The following is a 21,474-nucleotide window of genomic DNA, read 5'->3' on the forward strand; positions in this document are numbered from 1 at the left end:
CGACGAAGGGTGTGCTTTCGGCTAGCGGTTTGAAAATGGTGATTATGCTCAAATGTGCAATGGGTAGAATGAAACCCGTGACACATTCATGGGTTGGTGTCTTAATGAGGTAGATTCCTGTGAGATGCTCGATTCCTTTCCATGTGGGGGTTTAAATTTGAGGTAGAAACGGTTGTTGCATTTGAGGCATATTTGAGGTGTGACAGGTGCTAGAAATCGAACATAAATATCTAGGAGACTTATTTTTTTGTCTCAGCGATATCGCGGTAGATTTCTAGAAGATCTTTCCGAGTGGGTGCCCGAGCCGATATCACTTGAAGCTGTTACACGTTTATATGTTATGGCAAAAAACCATTCGAAAATACTTATACTCTTCATTATGCCACCTAATGAATGATCCCATATCAAAAAGCTAATAACATTCATAAGTCAATGAAAAGTATAAGTTTCGGAATGTATGTGACTAATGCGATGTATAAGTTTTTTCTTATACATGTCATTAAGCGCCTGCTTTGGCAAAAAAGTATTAGAAATCTTAATGATATATAACATTAAATTTTTTTACGTGTAGGATGATGAGGGTCGGTGTACCAATTGTCGCCATACATAAGAACGAATTGCTAGTGGATTACGACTGTGAAATTTGTAACTTAAACATCGCCTATGAAGTAAAACTGTCAACGCTATTACCCATGACTGAAAGCCAATCCGAAAATAAAGTTACATAAGAACAAATATTTATTAAAAAATAAATAAAAAGTATGTGGTATGTTCCTTATTTGGCAAATCCCATTGTTTTCTTATGGGACTGGCCAAATTGGGACCACTAGTGCGGCAACTGGTGCAAAGAACATTCAAAATTAGGCAAAATCAATTTTTACAATTATTCTTTGCTTGTTTTGGAGGAAATCAAAAGGTGTTATCGTGTCATATGAATATGCTTTATGGATATGAACTTGGTTTGCGGTGATTTGATTGGTCATTTGGCATATAGAGCACTAGTGCGACAACTGGTGCTCTAGTCACAACTGGTACACCTAGCCTATGTCGTTTCTGCGGCATACATGTAGAAGACTCGGAACATCTGTTATGCCATTGTCCGGCAATTTTTAGAAAGAGATTACAGTTCTTCAACAAGGGGCTGATAGAACCTCGGATAGAACCTTCAGAAGTTTGGGGAACAAGTCCCAATATGGTACACGTAAAAAAATAACCTTAAATGTTATGGCAGAAAACCATTCGAAGATACTTATACTCTTCATTATGCCACTTAATGAATGATCCCATATCAAAAAGCTAATAACATTCATAAGTTAATGAAAAGTATAAGTTTCGGGATGTATGTGACTAATGCGATGTATAAGTTTTTTCTTATACATATCATTAAGCGCCTGCTTTGGCAAAAAGGTATTAGAAATATTAATAATAAATAACATTAAATTTTTTTACGTGTAGTATGATTCATCAGAACCATAATACCGCATTGGGATAAAGCTGGTAGTCAAGGTAATGCAATTGCTCTAAATAGTAATGATGCGTCAACTTGACAAAGCTTTATCAAATGGGGAATATCACAATAGATCTTACAAATGGTCGCAATGATTAAAATATCCAACAAGGAAAAAAAATAATTCAAGGAGCAGTTCCCCTATGTGTCGTATTCCAGAAACAAAATACGGTTTCAGAAGTTTTCGCTAATCAAAAAGCAGATTCTAAGGGTCTGTCTCATTTGGAGAATTAAACTTAAAAGTGACAGTTCGAAAATTAGCAAATAACCCGGTAATAAGAATGGCTGGTGCTGCCCAGCAATTCCAATAAGACATAGATGCAAAATGATTCGATATCTGTCAAAAGTAATCTTGCTCTGCGAGCAGGTTTATTTGATAATTATTGAAATGTCACTTTTAAGTTTAATTCCAGTTTAATTCTCCAAATGAGACAGACCATAAATACTTACGATTCCGCAGGCATCGTTAGCTCGTGATACGTCCTCTGAACAATGGCGTAGCCACGGGGTGGGTTTGGCATAAACCCCCCAGAGACATTTTAGAAGAAATTTTTTTTGAAATTTTTTTCAGAACCCCCCAGACCAATTTTCTGGCTACGCCACTGCCTCTGAATAAAATTGGTTAACCTAGCAAGCATTATCAAAATGTTGCCGCTGCTCAATATCTTGCCTTGGTGGGATGGAGCCGAGGCAGACCCTTGTAGAAGGCGGTGAAGGCAGTATCATTATCTGCTATTTTACACAAATCTAAACATTGCAACGCGTCGACTTGACTAGAGCAATCATTTTCGTGAACAAAAATGGCGTAAATAAAAAAAATGAAATTTCATCAAAGACAAAATGCAAACAAAAAATATGTTCAGGCTATTCCGACTTGGTATAAAAATAATGCTGAATAATAAACTTTTTTATACTATGTAAGTTAAGGTAAGAATGGCGAAGATGATTGAAAAGGTTAATTTCATTCCCATACAAAATCGTGTTCCAAACGAGCAGGGGACCTGTCAAATGAGGCACATGTCGCCACTCTTAATTACATACACTGTGCCACCAAAGTACTCTTTAATGGGTAAAAAAATACCCACTATGAAGTTAAATAGTTCAACTCATTAAAAGAGTAAACAGCGTTTACTCATTAATGGGTAAAGGAACTGTACGTCAAATTCAAGAGTAATTTTACTCATTATTCGAAATTAGAAATTTGCGAAAATGGGTGTTTTTACTCTTGCTGGTAATTAAAAAAGCATTTATTATTTCAATTTAGTTAAAACAAGCAACGCGTTAATATGGGGTTTATGGAAACAATCTTTATTAATAATTCAAATATTAGCAGTGAAAATTGACACTCGATAAAGACTTGTTTTTTTGGCCTGTTTAGCCTCGCTGCCACTTTAGCCACATCATATTGCATTTGTTATATGAGAAACCTTTTTCCTGGTCCTATAGCCATCAGTCAAAGGACGTCCTTCCAATTCCTGGAATCGATGGCTATTTATAGCAGTGGCGGTCAGGGTACAGAAGTAACCAACCCGACGTTATTCGATTACTGCGGAAAAGAACCAGTTAGTTGAAAAAGGCATTTATCTGGAAGTATCAAAATTACCGTATAAAATTCCTCTCCGGATTGTATACTACTGGCAGCCTACTGAGCACCGTGCAGGATCTCCTGATTTGGCTCCAAATGGTGGAGATCAGCCCTGATGTATGCGAACAAAACATTGATTCGAGGATGGACCAGTTTACTGGCATTATGCTGCGCCAGTGGGTGTTCCGAATACGTTGTCTGTGAATAGGCGTCTGCTTTCTCGTTTTCTAACTGGAATAGAAATATAGATTATTTGATTATTTCAAATATTAAAAGTAAAAAAACTCTTACCATTCTGCCAACAGCTCCTCAAGTCGTTTGTTACAAACTTAACTTATTTTTCACTCATTAATGGGTAAAAACAAGGAACATGAAAGTGGGCACAATATACGCATTATTATGAAAAATAAATTACTCTTTATTTTGACAGCTCCATATATCGGTAAAAAATGTTCATTTTTTACTCTTTAATGAGTATTGCTGGGTTTACAGTGTACACTCTGGTCCAAATAACTATCAATCTGTCAAAACTCAAATGGGTCGGCTTCGGGGTAAAATTTTAACCACGATGGGAAAATAACCATTGAACTGTCAAATTTTTACTAAAAGTTAGACGAAATGGAATGGTTCACAGCCTAAGGGCGAAGCCAGAGTATACTTAAATATACTTATACTTATAAGGGGCAAGTAGAGATGTCGTAAAATCTTGATTAATCGATTAGTAACTAATCGATTACTCTCGATTGTTGTCAATTATTGAATCGATTCATCGTTGAGTAGTAATCGATTCAAAATTAATCGATTATCACAACGATGAATCGATTAATCGAAGTAATCGACATCTAAGAATTGTCGTGAAATCCCGATTAATCGATTAGTAACTAATCGATTACTCTTGATTCTTGTCGATTATTGAATCGATTAATCATTGGGAAGTAATCGATTCAAAATTAATCGATTATCACAATGATTACTCGATTCACCCACAATGATAAGCGCAGCGGCGCGTTTTGACAGTTAACCCATATATTATCTGTCAAAACCTGCCGTTGCGCTCACCATTCTGGATGGGCCATAAATCAAGTTCAACACCGAAATTTCGTCCTATGCTTTCTCATGCAATTTTTTACAACATCTTTCTGTTTCTTCTTCATGCTATATATATATACATCAATTGGTGAAATCTGACAAGGAAGTGACAAGATGCTGTCGAAGCCGAGGTCGAAACTAACGAATCGAAACGTTGTTAACATGATAATCACTTACTGATTTTTTGATGCAATCGTCGTTCAAAACATCCATTAGAAATAGTATCCTCATCGAAAGCTTCTTCTCCATATGTTATTAGCCGCTGATATTTAAGAGTATTGTTCGTGTCGATACTAATTAGGGGAGGAGCATCTGTCCCATCACTGATTTGAACAACCTGAAATTACACGTAAAAAAAATCTAATTATTTTATTGCCGATTTCACCAATTTGAAGAGTTATGTGTAGATTGTGATTTGCCCGCTTCTTTTTCTCACACTCACTCTCATTTCGGGTTGATCGATTTTTGTTACTGAAATTTACCCAATTATAACCCATTACTGGTTAGTCACATGGTGGCGTGTACACTGAATCGATTCCCGCCATGATTTGACGTCTATTTGTTTTCAGATTGAGCACTCACACACAAACATTATACACGGAAAATCAAACTTTTTGAGTGTATTGAGTGTGAGAAAAGATGACTGTGAGAAAAAAATCTCGCAATACTCTTATAAAGTGCAAAAAGCGCAATATTCATTAGATTTGATTTATATTCATTATTAAGCAGACAAACATAAACCTTATAACTCATGAAATGATTTTAATATCATATTTGAATATGATGCATTTAGCGTGTTCATATGAAGTACTCCATAAAGCAATAGAAATTAAAGTTTTGCTTCATGGTAAAAATGTGTTCAGCTGAACTTATCCTTTCGTTATGGATTGGATTTCAAGAAAAACATGGCGCTTGAATGATTTCGGTAAGTGTTCTCATTAATTACTTCCTTACCTTAGACCAATTTATATAAGAAATTTTGATAGAACAAATTCATATCAACAGCCTTTATGGGGCCGTCCTTAGCCGTACTTAGCCGTTATTAAGATTTCTAATACTTTTTTGCCAAAACAGGCGCTTAATGATATGCATAAGAAGAAAATTATACATCGCATTAGTCACATACATTCCAAAACCTATACTTTTCATTAACTTATGAATGTTATTAGCTTTTGATACGGCATCATTCATTAGGTCGCATAATGAAGAGTATAAGTATTTTCGAATGGTTTTGCCATAACATATAAGGCTATTTTTTTACGTGTGGGGAAGACCGGTTAGCGGACGACTGTCATACTGAATGTTATCGTGGTAGTCCAATGAGAATAGATATAGGGGAGAAAGAAGAACAAATGCAAGAGATTAGTGGATGTTGGAAAGGTAAACAGCAAATGTTGACGTACATATTTGCACGGCTTCTTAGGGACCCCACATACGCTCCGACGTGTTGTACAACTTTGACTCCGCCCCCAAGAAATTTGGTTAGGTCGGAGCCAAGTCGGACCGACTGTCCAACAATCGTACAACTTGCCCACAGACAGTCCGACCGAACCAAATTCCCTGGGCGCGGAGTCAAAGTTGTACAACACGTCGGAACATGTATGGAGCACCTTATATAGATCAGTGCATGATGACGTAGGTTGACAGTTCACAGAGCTATTTCACCAGGGCTCCAGGAGTCTCCGGCGAAGCTTCCGATAAAATTGTCTAATCATTTTATTCGCATGTAGATGTCCTTTGCGATTGATTTTATGCTTATTTAGAATATCACTGAAATACTCGGATCAGAGCAATTTTAAACCAAAAATATGAATTTCAATTTTCCTCTCATCGATTTTTCTACAACAAGCTCTGTGAAATGTCAAAATAAGTGAGATTAGGTTAGAGTTTGCATTTGTCTATGGGAGCTCGTTCGAATATATGTAGTAGTGAAAGCTTTTTCGCCATACACGAAAGGCACGCACACAAAATATGGATTTCCATAGAGCTTGCTGACGTTTAATTATCTTTCTCTTTCAAGCACAAAAGCAGAATAAATGTTTCCCGATGAAAACAAATCCTATCCTGCTAAGAAAATTATTTTGAGCTTTTTAGTGGAATATCTTCACTTGTCATAAGACGAATTTTTACAATCCCATTTAATTCCACCACTTAATAGACCAATGCAAGATCTTGATCTAACCTCACTAATTTGACAGTTCACAGAGCTTGTTTACAAGGTGTTGGAAGAAAAATCGATGAGGAGAAAATTAAAATTCATATTTTTAGTTTAAAATTGCTGCGATCCGAATATTTCAATGATATTCTTTGCATTCAGCATGAAATCAATCGCAAAGGACATCTACATGCGAATAAATGACGAAACAATTTTATCGGAAGCTTCGCCAGAGGCTAAGTCCCGGTGAAAAAGCTCTGTGAACTGTCAACCTACGTCATCATGCACTGGTCTATTGTATGTAGACGGCCTTACTGTTGAGTTCGAAATACTATCCTGCCTACACGCTTGAAAGAGAAAGATGTTTAAACGTCAGCCCTTATACCTTCTATTTTCATCGGTGGTACTCTTCCAACTGTGCCCTTAGAAGAAGGGAAGTCAACGAATAGAACTGTCTTGCAACATTCGTCCTTTTCCCGGACAAAACTTGAATTGTGCATTTTGTTTAAAGAACTTACCTTCCCACATATTTCTTCTCCGTCATCATCTGATTCGGAAGCTTCTCCAGCTATCACATTTATGAATTTGGAACTCATTATTTATAAACACAACATTCATACAACATCAACTGACAATCAACTGCCAGTGGTTCATTACACTGCACTGTAAACCCAGCAATACTCATTAAAGAGTAAAAAATGAACTGTCAAAATAAAGAGTAATTTATTTTTGATAATAATGCGTATTTTGTGCCCACTTTCACGGAAGCCTTCAAGTACCCATTAATGGGTACTTTCGTACCCATTATGAAGAAAAGCGGCATAACTCATTTAATGAGTAAATCGCTTTTACTCATTAATGAGTACTTGAAGCAAACTTCACAAAATGGGTAAATTTGACGCCCATTTTCTATGCAATAAATGAGTAAAAATAACCCACGGCTTTAAAATTTTCAGTTCTTTTAATTGTTGCGGATTTCAAAATGGATTAAAACAACTAGAGACAATTAAGATAAACAAGAGAAACAACATATTCTGTATTTATTTCATGTGTAAAATAACATTTCTACGGTTTTCCCCTGCCGCTAGATGCTTTTCCACAGCTACTGCTGGAGAACTATTTCATCCGGTAACACTTCAAAAGAATGTAAATTCTATCATATTCGTCGGCCAACCTGTTGGCTAATGGTTGAACGTTCCAAACACAAATATTCCGGTAAACCCTCGGCGAGATGCTCGGTTGGGTCCATAGCAGCACCATTCAATAATAATGCAAGACCGCATCATAACATATCTGTAACAAGTAAACTTGATATCATTATCAACTTATATCAAGTTTCACAAGTACTTTACTTACCTTCGGTACTTTTTCCGAGACTTCTTTGACATTTGTTTTGGCACGAACAAATTAAATTTAAGGTTTAAGGCGAGGTTTAAAGATTAGATTTTTTGTGACCTGCACAAATCACAAGCAAACTGGTAAACTAGTAAGAAAAAATGGCTGCGTTTCAATAAACACCCACGAATACTATTTACCCATTATTGTGACTGGACAAGCTAATTCAAAATGGGGTAATTCAACCCTTTTTTTGTTATTGAAAAAATACCCATTTTTTGACAATTCAGTACTCGATCAAAAAATGGGTGAATGGAACCCGTTTAATGGGTACTTCTAAGCCTCCGTGTTCATGTTCCTTGTTTTTACCCATTAATGAGTGAAAAATAAGTTAAGTTTCTAACAAACGACTGGAGGAGCTGTTGGCAGAATGAAGAGTTTTTATTTTTTGGTTCGTCTTTTTCGTTCACTACTTTTACATGTAACTTGGTGAGAATTGGGTTGTTTAGGGGTATATATGTTTTTACATATTCTGAATCTGCATAAAAAACCGAGCCTAACCCCAATTTTTCAGAATTTTTCTATTTTTAATTTGCATTTTAAATTTATATGGGACTAAAAATTTGTTCTTATGCTGCATGGGCTAACTGTCATTCTATGAATGTTAATGTCATTCTATCGATTAAAATGGCTTATTGTTTGCTGTATAAAAATGTAAATAAAAGGTTTACAAACAAAATAAAAATATGTCGGAGATCAGAAAAGCATGCTCTTTATATTAAACTGCGAAAAACTCGATATTTTTCTGAGCTAAACAACCCAATTAACTCTCGTAATAGTTAATTAAAATATTTTTCTGCTTATCAAATTGTTTCTAAAATGTAATTAGATACTTTTACTTGTTGGACGTAACATAAGACGAGACCCTCCCCGCCTCTCCCACTGTCACAAATTCTAGACCCCCCCTCAAACCTTGGACGTAATTTTTGAACGATCCTTAATGGGTATTTTAAAAATTTCGATAGTGTGTAATTTGTGTCCTCTTTCAAGTTCAATAATTTTACCCATTAATGGGTGAAAAAATAGTTGTTTGCGGCAAATCTGCATAAGACTGCCGACACGAAAAGTTGATTGAAGTTAAAGTGAGAATTATTTTAGTTTTATTTGGTTTGTATGTTTTAATATAATATACACGGAACCGCGAAACAACTCACTTTACGGTTCCTTTCACTCAAATCCGCCCTTGCGTAGAAGAAGCCAAAAATAAGTAAAATGCGAAAAAAATCCGGTGAGTACTTTGCCTTTACTCCCGTGTTGAATTTTTACCCACTATGAAGTTTCACTAACTCAAATTTATGTTATTTTCACGCACTCGAGACTATGGTGAAAACAACTCAAACTTGGCTTCTTCCACGGAACAGCACACGTTGGGTCGATGCAGCTCTCTTTGTTTATAATATACACTCAGAATTGAGAATAAACGTGGATAGTTTTTATTAGGGATCCTATATTAAGAGATGTGCGAATACTTTTCCAGACGATTTAGCAACGCTGTTACTTTCGTAAACAAACGCTGCCAGCACTTGCCGCAGTGAAAAATGTTTAGGCTTGCACATGACTTTACATTCGAAGACACTTTTTGATTATTTTGTCTATCCTCTAGCAGTGCATTTTCGCTAAAATTAAAGAGCAATACGAATGAACATAATGTAAGGCATCAACTAGACTACCTTTACTTACGAAAGCAAAACAAATTGTTTATTCGATAAAACTTTTCATAAAATCTATTTCACCAAAATCGCAATACCTTTCGATCTGCAACAATAACGATGTTCATTTGGCTCAGATTTTGACAGTTCTCAATGCTCGATTGGCTCAAGATGGCCGCTTTCGCATATCTCTGAATGTAGGATCCTAGTTTTTATTTTAATCATTGTAAGAGTAAAATCAGCAGTGATTCAAATCGCTCAGGGCTGTCAGTTTGAATAACAATCTGAAACATTGAATTTCTCCTGCAGCTGTTCTAGAATCATTTTGTATATCAGTCAACTGTCAAAAAATAAAACTGGTATAACGCTCCGTTCTATTTTCTGCAGATTTGAACCACGATTGAATCACGAGATTCAAATATTTTTCAATTGTATTGGTGTATGGATGCGTCATTTTATCTACGGATCAATCCACTTTGCAATTCCGGCGCCTTTCTTGGCAGTAACATAATGATTTCAATTAATTGAAAATTTGAAAACATGAATAGAACACTGCTGGGGAAACTAGCGCGCTTGTTCTATTTTGCTCCAGATGCAAACTTAAGTCGAGTCAAGTACGAGACACTGAAGACAACCTTACTGTTGAGGTCGAAATACGTATCTGTCAGGATACAATTAAGTGGTGGAATTCAATGGGATTGTTTAAACTCGTCTTATGACAGGTTCTTCAATAGATTAATTTATTTTTATTTTTATTGAGATGAATATAGAAGCCGGCTAAATTTTCCGCCGGATTATGGTCCCTGTTGTACGGCATTGCAAATGTTGGGTCTTTAGCCTCTTACCCAGCCTCTTACCTACCTCCCCGTGGTGATGGCCGGGATACGAGCAACCTTTGGGGAGATCAGGTAACTAACCCCGGTGGGAACTACGGTCGTATGCTGACAGGGAAGGGGGGTGGGATTTGCTCTTCTCCGGAGGTGTTAACCCGATCGAGCGTCTTGGAAGCGTAAGGAAAATTAGGTAACTAACCCTGGTGGAAACTGTGGTTGTATGCTTACAAGGAGGGGCGTTTACTTCTCTCCGGAGGTGTTAACCGGATCGAGCGTCTGTGCACCACGTTAAGGGCGGCTGATCCGAGGCTGATCATCGTCCAAATGCCAGCGAGCAAACCCGTGACCAACATTCCCAACCAACAACGTGTACTCCAAAGCAGACCTTATTGAAGATGACAGGCGTTCGAGTCCTGATCCATCCTGGAATTTTTCGGAAATGTGAAACCAAAAAACAATTTACCGGAATTCTGAAAATAAACATAAGTTTATATATTGTTCCCGGAAGTTGTCCCTTATCAATCAACGACTTACCATCAGTTTTAAATAGTTGATTATTTCGATATTGTCCGAAGGATTCCGCAGCAGGAACGGCAGGAAGAGCCGGCAGAAACACTTGTTTTTACAAAGTCAAGAAAAATCTAATTTTAGGTAAAAAATAACGTCATAGTTTTAAAACGTCAAATACTTAAAAGTAGGTAAAAAGAAACGAGAATAATCGCTAATTTTCACCGATATTTCTAGTAAACATCCATTACCTAATTTTAGGTAAGGGTCTGTTCTAAATTACGTAACGCAAAAATCCGAGTTTTTGACCCCTCCCTCCCCATCGTAACAAAAGTAACATTTCTGGTACCCCTCCCTCCCCATGTAACGCGTAACTGTAAAAATTTTAAAGGCAGTTTTTTTCTTCGCTGAAGCATTTGGGTTTTGGGATGTTTTAAACACTGTTAGAGACGGCACAATCAAGGATTTTAAGAATGCAGCTAGTAGAAACGAAAATAGAATTTGCGATCATAACCATTTACATAGTTTAGCGGAACTGTGGTGTCGAGAAATACAATATTCGCTTGGTATTTTTACGCATATCAGTCCCGCTATGTTAGTATTCTTGATTTCAATAATGACTAATGTTCGATAACGATAAACAGCAATTACTTCAATCAGTGATTAAAAAAAAAGACATTCAAATAATTTTTACTCGCGTTATGCGTAACATTTGGTAGTACCCTCCCCCTCCCCCACCTTTTAGTGTAACAAATTATAACACAAGTTGGACCTCCCTCCTCCCCCCAAAAGCGTTACGTATTTTGTGAACAGACCCTAAAATAAAAACCTAAAAACCACACTACTACTCGCATGGAAAGAAATCGAGCATCTCACAGGAATCTACCTTATTAAGACACCAACCCATGAATGTGTTACGGGTTTCATTCTATCCATTGCACATTTGAGCATAATCACCATATTGTTTTCAAACCGCTAGCCGAAAGCACACCCTTCGTCGATCCCCTCGCCTAAAATAAATTCGACGAGCTAAACCGAAACGGCAATAACGGTTATAGCGCTGTCAAAATAACTTCCCTCGCGTTTTTTTCTCGTCGCCATTTTTTGCCTTTCTCGTACAACAAAGTTGTACCGAAAGGCTATCATTTCACTCCGAAAACGAACTTTTTATGGCATAGCGAAAGCTCTTATGGCATAGCGAAAGCTGATTTCGAAATACTCTCATGGGTTGAGCTTAACAGGCTCAAGAAGTATCCATCAAGCATCAAAACCAGAAAATTATTCACATCTTCTTAAAATATCTCATGTTTCATCAAAGTTTACAAATTCTAGCACTTTATGGCATAGCGAAAGCTGATTTGGAAATACTCTAATGGGTTAAGCTTACCAGGCTCAAGAAGTATCCATCAAGCATCAAAACCAGAAAATTATTCACATCTTCTTCAAATATCTCATATTTCATCCTATTTTAAACATTCTAACTAACGCCTTATGAATCTTCGACTGATCATTTCACTAACAGTTCCTCTTATACGCAGTACCGTTCCGATTAGCCATGCGTCGATGGACGATGGTCTCTCGACTCCGACGTCCATGACACCAATTTTTTTTTTAATTATTCATAAGGCAACATATTGAAAATCATACCTGTTTCTTTCGCACTCTCATTGCAAATTGTAAATTTCTTCAGATTTTTGCCAATAAAAATGTGTGGATTTTCATTAGTGTACTCTTTTTTTTATACTGAAGTTGTATTTTCTCCAGATACAGGTAACTTACCCAACTTCGGAAATAGTGCGCTGGATTTACCTAAAGATGCGCTAAACAACCCATCAATAAGTTTGGCAGATAACACTTCGGAAGAAAGTTCGTTTCGGAAGTCCCGACATCCGAATTCTACTTTGGTGCTACGACGACAATATCAAAACCCGATATGTACACAGAAAAAAATTTCATGGTAACAATTACTATTTTGTAGACTACGCCATGTTTTTAAAACAACCACAAATTTTCAGTTAAATTAACCATGCATTCAGACAAATTCACCACTGATTCAGTGCATGTAACAACATTCCACCAGGACCACAGTTGATTTTTACTGCGCGCATGGTAAAATCAAACGGGTTTGTTGTCTGCTGAAAATCGTCGGTGCGTATTCTTAAATTAACCCTCGGAATGGTAGTTTCGACCGCAACATTTTTTTGCGTGTAGTTATAAACTGGGTGGTGCGGATAGAATGGATTTGGTTGACAAACTGAAGCCAAAATTTTCTATTGTGCCGGAGCCAAACATTGAAGATTGTGGTTATGTTCGTTTCTGATCTAATATTGAGGAGTATTGTTATTATTTTGGGGAAAAAAAAAAATTGTTTTGTATTCTTTGTAACAAATATTCTCACATTATATTTCGAGTGGAAAATTAGTGGGAATGCAACTAAAAAGCATTCGTTACGAAATTTCACGAGATTCAGCAGCTGATCGGAGCATGAATGTATGTAAACAATCGTAAAGTCATGTAGAGTCTAGCGCATTTGTGCGCTCTCATGCAGCGTGGAAAGAGAAATTCGAAGAGCGGGAAATGTTTGACAGCCAAGTAACTGCAAAATAATTTTGTTTATGGGAGTGATTTCAAAATTCAAAAATTTCAAAAAGCGGCTCTATCCGCAGTACCCAGGTTATAAATACTTTTTTGCATTTGTGAAGCATATGAATCATAAACCCATTCACATTCTGCTTAAGCACACATCCTCAAATCTTTTGTTCCAAAACTACTAATATAATTTTCTGCAATAAACAAATATATGTGACACACAGCTTTTACTCAATCCCACTTTTATTATGCATCTCGAGATAAAATAGAATACTGCGATTTCCTGCTGGTTGCTTCTCAGGTAATCGAACGGTCACCTAAACACAACAGAGTCAATGAAAATCTCACCCACCGTAATGCACTTGCCATGATAAACACTGTCCATGTACTCAGTGACTCCGGTTGCCTCTCACTAATACAATCGAACACTGCTGTCATTTCGCGAAAACCACGTGGTTTTGTTTTGAGCGGGAAAATTCTGCCTATCTTTTAACACGGCGGCTATCTTGACGTTTACCTTCGCAGTCGAGCCTGCGAGTGTAAGACCGCCGCAGCATTCTAGAAAAAGATAAGCGCGACAATACTCAATACATCATACAAACCATCTACAACCCTTTTCGTAAAATAGTCTGGGCTCATTCACAAATTACATAACGCCCTGAGGGGTGGGTGGGTACCCAATATTCCGTTACAAAATGTTACGGCTTGTCTAGGGGGTGGGTGGGTTTGTTCAGTTCTGTTACGGGTAACGAATAATATAAGAAAAATGAAGTCATAATTAAATTCAAATTTGACAGCATTATTATTTACTATTTACTATTTACTAGAAAGTTAAAGTAGAGTTCATTAAAAATATCAATTAATATTGCTTTTCTCACCGCAGAATAGACTACCGTGCAAATTTGTCGAAGTACCAAAACAAATGCTCACACGTCCAATTGTATAGAAATTAGCGAAAGCATAATCCAAAACATCATTCTTGCACCTTATCTTACACCCCAAACAGCTCTTTCTTGCACTGGAGACGTCATCCATATATGGAGAAACTGGTGGGAACATATTTTGGTGGGACAATATTTTTTGCATGGGAGTCGAACACGGCGCAAAATTTGCAATAAAAATATCAATTAATATTGCTTTTCTCACCGCAGAATAGACTACCGTGCAAATTTGTCGAAGTACCAAAACAAATGCTCACACGTCCAATTGTATAGAAATTAGCGAAAGCATAATCCAAAACATCATTCTTGCACCTTATCTTACACCCCAAACAGCTCTTTCTTGCAGTGGAGACGTCATCCATATATGGAGAAACTGGTGGGAACATATTTTGGTGGGACAATATTTTTTGCATGGGAGTCGAACACGGCGCAAAATTTGCAATATTTTTTTGTGAATTTTTAGTCCGACGTTACGCGTCACCGAAGGGGGTGGGTGGGTATAGAGGAAATGTTACAAACAAGTCACAGAGGGGTGGGTGGGGTTCAAAATGTTTTTTTTTTGCGTTATGTAATTTGTGAATGAGCCTTTACGTCATTAGACTCAATTTCACTAATTTATATTAAAATTCTGTTTAGTCTAGCCTTCAATAAATCATCATCAATACTGCACCCGTTCCAGAATATTAATGTATTGTAAATTAATAATTAAATTTTATAAAATACATTCATTTACAAATAATATCGTAATCAGCCCTGGTTTAGTCGACACTTTCGGTAAGTCTTCAACAGCCCTGTGCTGAAACACAACACCGAGCAAAACTTCGCAACGGAACAGGAACGGAACTTATGCCGGGATGCAGCACTGTAGTCGACAAAAAAAATCAGAAGGGTTATATACAAGATACGACCGCCCGACGTAAACTACGTTAAACAAATCATAAAATAATTATTTTGGTTAGAGCTTAGAGTGATTGAAATTTTGACTTTTGCGCTCCCTTATGCTTGACCGATAACATTTGCTGTTTTGGTGTACCACCTAAATATTTACTGAATTGGTTAAAATATAACTGAGCACGAACAGTTTAAGTTTGTTTGGAAATTACTTTAGAAATCGCCCCGTATCATGTGAGAGATCGTTTCGTGAGGCGGATCGTTAACTATTTAGGGGGAGATCTTCCAGCGCCGGACACAAGTACTAAAGGAAGCTATTGAAAAGGCTTCTAACGGCAAGGAATATCAGATCTCCATGTGATAAATTTGGGAATTTGGATTAGGATGTAAAAATGCTGAAGAATCAAATAAGCTCCACTAACAATTTTAATATTCACAACTTAAAGCACGTGAATAATATTACTATTCTGAATGATGTCTTTACTCATGTAACATGAACTTAGTCACATTTGAACATGATGCAATAGTGTCCGGTACTAGGAGACATTTGTCTGAATCGTAAAATTTTTCACCAAAATTCATCGTCGAAAAACGTGTTCAAATGATCAAATATAGTTTGTATGAATCATCAATGGTCAATACTCATATTTCATGTTTCTTTCTTCTATCTATTCTTCCTTTGAGGCAATATAACTCACGAAGAGGATGACCGATTTGCGAGATTTCCTCACTAATCGATTCGTATTGGGATCAGCTGTGTTTCTATATGCAAAAGCTCAGTAAATTTTAAAGGAAAAGTTGGGAAAATTGCCAAATACAATATTAGGGCGAGTTTGGAGAAACCCTAATGTTCGGAAAATGATCTAGAGTGCGGCGTCGCTCGCAATCAACGCAAAAAATGACATTTCGAACGTTGAACGTAAAAACCCAAGCAACGCAGGGTACGTTCTGCTAGTATGGTGTAAAAGGAAACATAATCCGGATAGTTAAAGTTTTTTGTTAAATGGCTTATGTATCCGGCACTGGAGGATCTCCCCATAAATATAATCAACCCGAAGATTATAGAATATTGCTAAATATGTAAGACGATTGTTGTTGCGAACCGATCGGATTTTCGTAAGCAAAGTTATAAAGAAAATAGAAATGCTCATTATTTATATGTTATTCTTTTACGTGCTCAATTGAATTTCCCACGCAGGGCCGGATTTATGGGGGGGGGGCGAGGGGTCCGTGGCCCCGGGCCCCCACAAATCTTATGTACCAAAACCAACCTTATTGGATATAAAATTGCTGGAGAGTTGCCGATTCGATTGCTAATAAAATCTCGAAAATCCATTAAAAGATAAAGGAGCTATTAGCGTTTGAAATCTATCCTAATTTCGTGACGGTCTCGAATTTGGAAATTTCCGTTTTACACCCTGTATCAGAGTCTTCCCCTTAGACGTAGTTTACGTCAAAACCATTCGATCGCTTCTACTTGTGACTCCGATTACTTGCCTGTTGCCTCCTCTACAAAATTTTCACTTTGGCCGAGAAAAAAAGTCACGAATTTTCCACAAGCTCTACCAAAACCAATCACTTCATAAACACTTACCAGTTTACCAACTAGCGCCATTGTCGGAGTTCTTATTTTCCATTAAAAACACAAAACTATTTTCATTTCTTTCATTTCCGTTTTTATTTTCATTTTTTTCTCTTTTTTTTGTTCATCGCACGAACAGCACAAATAACAACACTACACTTCATGACATCTGTCTCAAAACTGACTATCCGACGGACGTCTTGATCGACGACACTCAGTTATCATTCTCTCTTTTTAACTCAAGCTCAAAGTCAGGCCTCTCCTTTTTTCGATCTAATCTTGGGCTACACAGTAAAAAATATAACAACAGTTTCAAGTAATAATCGGATTTTATGCTATTGAACTATTATATTGTCACAGACTAACAGACATAACACTGGTAAACACGTCCATCGCACACTCCAACGGTGATTTTGAATTCACTAGTAGTTTGGAACGTGGCCGGTTATGTCGTGGTGGCGCCACTGAAGCATTTGTTGTGCAAATGAACTGTCATCGGTATGTTTTTGTTTGGGTGGATTCACAAAACGATTTCAAAATGGGAAGAAAGTGTGAATTTGGTTTATGTACCAATAAAGTGGGATATTGTCCTGGAAAAACGTTTCATCGCTTTCCAAAGCAGCAAGACCGGTAAGTAGTTTGAAATAAACAATTCCTCTGCTATTATAATTTGAAAAATGCACTCAACTTTTTCGCAGGTGCGCTCTTTGGGTGAAACTTTGCTGCTCTGAAAACCTTGCGAATGAGTTCTCCGCGAAAGGATTAACTGCTATTCTGGAACGACGGATATGCTCGGCGCATTTCTTACCAAGTGCATATGTTAATCCTTTGCTACCAGAAAGAGGGTATACTCAAATATTTTTTCACTTTATCTTCAAATAATGTTAGTTTATTGGTATTTAGACTTCATCCGAATGCAGTACCGACTGTTGGAGACGGATATTTCGAGCTTGAGGTCTTGGAAGATGAAATTGACACCAGTAAAACGTGCTCAACTGAAACGAGCGAGCAGCCTGATCGATCAATGTTTAGCGATCAATGCGAGGAGTCTGATCAAACAGATCAAACTAAATTTCACGGAACTTCAGGGAACTCAGAAGATTCGAAAAGTTTCGAGTTTATAAAACTCAATGACTTTGTGCCATACGATGACAGTACTGAAATCAGTTACAAGCAGATGTATGAAGCCGAAAAATGGCAAAGAATTAAAGTTGAAAGCGAAAATAAAATTCTCAAGACAAAGTTAAGGGCGTCTGACCGAAAAGTAAGTGGAGGCTGCAGGCAAACATATCCATAAAGAAAAGAATAATGGCGTTGTCTAGTGTAGTGAATCTGGAACGTAAATCTAACAATGAATCGAAACTGTTATCGGACATTGTAAGATCAAACAAAATACTACATAACTCTTCTACAAACTCTAGAAAAAAAGCGACAAGGACGAAGGTACAACGACGAAACTAAAAAGTTCGCCATGGGTACCTATCTCGCAGGGCCAGCAGCATATAGGTCCATTCAACAATCTGATGTTCTGGCATTGCCACATAAAATGACTCTAGGTAGGTGGAATGCAGACGTTCAGCTCACACCAGGAATTAACCACAAAATTTTGGATATTTTGGAGCAAAAGACCCGAAACTTTTCAAAACGTGAGAAAGCTGTCCTGATCGCTATAGACGGAATGTCCATCAAAGCCGAGTTAACTTACAATGCTCGCACGGATACTTTCATGGGATTCCCAAGTGATGGTAAGCTGAAAAGAATCGAGAAAAACAATCCCAAAATCCTTGCAACTGAGGCAGTGGCTATCATGGTATGCGGCGTTAGCACGTTAGATCCGTGCCGTTGGAGCGGAAATAGGACCGTTGGAATTCGATCCAAGGAGCTTCGTCGTTTTAAACAGGTATTTTCTTTTAAATTCTAGTTTGGATGAAAGCCTTGGAAATTTCTAATAATAATGTAGATTGAATAGTAATGCTTGCATATTTTCAGGGAATCGGATACGTTCTGGCTCATCATACACTTGGAAGTGCAGCGCAACTGGAGATAGTGATACAAACGATCAAGTCTCTTAAGCAACGTGGTTTAGAACCTGTTGCCTTGGTTATGGACCAATGTTCTACGAACATTAAGATGTTCAAAGATATTGGTGTTACAGAGAAAACTCCATTCCTTCAAGTTGATGATACAGTTCTTGCTCTGTTTTATGACAGTCCACACCTGATGAAAAATGCCAGGAACAACTTGTATAAGCAGAACGCGGTGTTCAAGAGAAAGATTGCCAGCTTCGAAGACATTCGAAAACTATACCATACTGATCATATGTCAGCTCCTGGACTGGTTCCTAAATTGGTAGAACGTTACGTTTACCAGAAACCATTTTCATCCATGAATGTTGCCCAAGCAGCGCGCACACTGAGTAGTTCAGTATCTAATGGTTTACAATACTACATTGAAACTGAAGAAATATCCAAAACAGCACAGAGAACTGCAAACTATACTCAGTTCTTCGATGTCTTATTCGACATATTTAATTCAAGAAGCTCATTCGAGATGACTTCAAAGGTAGTATTAATGAACAGAAATTTAAAACAAAATTTTCAATACTGTACTTTTTCCTAGCCCTACCGAACAGCAATCAAAAGTGATTCCCTTTATTGGGATTTCTTAGATGAAGCAGAAGAAATCTTGCGAAATTTATATTTTGTACCACAAACCTGTTTCGATTTGAAGAAGGTAAATCTAACAAATCTTATTGAAACTAATTATGACCTAAAAACTTTTTTATTCTAGGCCGCCGAGGAAGCTAAAACGCTATCCATACGACAGCGCAAGCCAGCTTTCGTGAATGGATTTATCAATAACATACATGCTTTACGCTGGCTCTGGAATCATCTCAAAGATGACTATGGATTTGAATATTTGTGTACAAACTATCTCACCCAGGACCCACAAGAAAACAATTTCTCTGAGATTCGCAGACGATGTGGGAGGAATGATGTTCCAACGGCATATCAGTTCGGTGCGGCATATAAGTATGCTGCATTAGCTGCGAGTGCAAAATTGACCGAAGGGACGAATTGTGAGCACGATGACGCGTTACCTTTTCTGGAAGAGAAAGATTTCTCTGAAGAAAGTCACTCTGAAGTCCCACATTTCACATACAAATTTCAACCATTAGATACAAAACGGCCTAGTGACTATACTCCCAAAGAACTGAATGCACTTATGTACATCATTGGGGCATCAGTACTGAAACTGAAGCACAAGAAGTGTAGAAAACGTCTGCTCTTGAGTCAGTCCGAAGTAATACAGGAATCCAACATGGCTTATACATTTAGTTTACTGAAAAATGCTCGATGCTACCCGGGAACCATACTGTTTGAAATAGGTTTTCTCGCGTACACCGCATTCCGCCAGAGGTTTTCTAAGTATCTGTATCAGAGCCGGAAAAACGTGAAGGCTAGATTATCCGAACATGTCGATTATGACAAGTTTGAGGGAAACGTTTGCCTGACTTGCTTCAGGACAGTTTTAGATAAGATCTTCAACACTCTGATTTCCGGATACCTAAAAGAACTACGAGCACAGAAACGCACTGCTTCGAAGAAAGTTGTTGGAAATGGACATCGAAACAAAAAAGCAAGAAGAATGAACCTACCAGAATTATAATTTGTAAGAAAATCCAATCTTTGCGGATAGATACTAACTTCGTCGAGATAAAACAGTAGCGTTGATCGATACGTTAAGAATACTAATAAAAAAATCTACGTTATAAAATAGAAGGCAGCTGAGTATGTTTTTGTATTAATCACTTCACATATTTCGTCTTTACATAAAACATTAAATAAAACATCTACCAAAAATTCACTTCTTTTCATTTGTTCATTATTTGTAATAATATATTTAGTGTGCCACTGTACTACAAATGCACTATATAAGCAATTGTAAGCAATTGGATAGCTGCTTCACCTTTCTCGTATTTTTAATATGGTCTGCTTACAGTGGGTTGAAAGAATAACACACTGTGGGTAGTAAAATTAACATAAACAACATAAAAGAAGACTGCAACATAGACGTAGAGCACGATTCATTTCTCGAGCCAGAAACAAGTATGCCTCCGGCATCAGTTAATAATCGACATCCATAACTAATCACCTCTTCACCGGATCATGTCTGCAAATCCATTTACGCTGCTACGGGCAACATCTGTTGCAAAAGTTTTCTGGCGGGTACTACCAATGCTGAAACACAATTACAAAAGTTGATAGTTTTTTGAATGTAGATTAGTGTTGAAATGAATAATTCTACCTACCTGGTTAGTTTGTTTCCCGATATCGTAAAGGCAAAATATGGTGTATTCGTAGCATGATCTTCATAAAATTTAAAAGAAATAGAGACGATATCACATATTCGATCGACTTTGACCACAACGGCAACGATATTTGTTTTGTTTTCACAGAGGTTGACAGACAGGGGAGCACCCACCAGTGTTTAAATAAATTCCTGCGCGAGGGATTCCACACTAGTAAATTGAAGCTTGGGAACGTGTGTTATAGACGGCGTTAGTGTGAAGGCAAATTGAGATGAACTATTATTTTTAAGAAATTTGTTCACAGTGTTATGTCTGTTAGTCTGTGATATTATCTTATATATATTGTCTTCCTTCACTATACATCTCTTTAGATATTGAACACAAACTAAATTCAATTTGATTTAATATAGTTTATCTTATTCCTACAACAGCATGCAAA

At 37.2% G+C, this 21,474-nt stretch overlaps 1 protein-coding gene and 3 long non-coding RNA genes across 10 annotated transcripts in view; all 4 read right to left on the reverse strand.

Moving 5' to 3' along the window:
- Positions 1-17,059, reverse strand: part of LOC134219222 (uncharacterized) — a 60,882-nt gene extending 43,823 nt beyond the window's left edge. For 6 of the 7 annotated variants that reach the window (XM_062697922.1, XM_062697921.1, XM_062697919.1 and 3 more), the window contains exons 1-2: positions 6,855-6,990; positions 4,359-4,518 (exon numbers count right to left, since the gene is read on the reverse strand). In XM_062697922.1, coding sequence (XP_062553906.1) covers positions 4,359-4,518; positions 6,855-6,932 — 238 coding nt within the window. In that variant the 5' untranslated portion in view covers positions 6,933-6,990. Of the gene's footprint in view, positions 1-4,358; positions 4,519-6,854; positions 6,991-16,735 lie in introns of those variants that run through there. The other variant, XM_062697917.1, reaches the window with a different exon arrangement.
- On the reverse strand, positions 2,883-3,549 carry LOC134228151 (uncharacterized). Its single transcript, XR_009983851.1, has 3 exons — positions 3,384-3,549; positions 3,111-3,323; positions 2,883-3,053 (listed from the first exon to the last, which is right to left on the reverse strand). It is a non-coding gene; the product is annotated as an uncharacterized LOC134228151 (long non-coding RNA).
- On the reverse strand, positions 10,070-10,981 carry LOC134220765 (uncharacterized). Its single transcript, XR_009982047.1, has 3 exons — positions 10,748-10,981; positions 10,442-10,683; positions 10,070-10,380 (listed from the first exon to the last, which is right to left on the reverse strand). It is a non-coding gene; the product is annotated as an uncharacterized LOC134220765 (long non-coding RNA).
- A 3,313-nt stretch (positions 17,060-20,372) lies between the features above and the next one.
- Positions 20,373-21,184, reverse strand: LOC134221664 (uncharacterized). Its single transcript, XR_009982372.1, has 2 exons — positions 21,036-21,184; positions 20,373-20,964 (listed from the first exon to the last, which is right to left on the reverse strand). It is a non-coding gene; the product is annotated as an uncharacterized LOC134221664 (long non-coding RNA).
- Between the last annotated feature and the right edge of the window lie 290 nt (positions 21,185-21,474).

Source organism: Armigeres subalbatus, chromosome 3 (assembly GCF_024139115.2).
Source record: "Armigeres subalbatus isolate Guangzhou_Male chromosome 3, GZ_Asu_2, whole genome shotgun sequence".
Lineage (NCBI taxonomy): Eukaryota > Metazoa > Arthropoda > Insecta > Diptera > Culicidae > Armigeres > Armigeres subalbatus.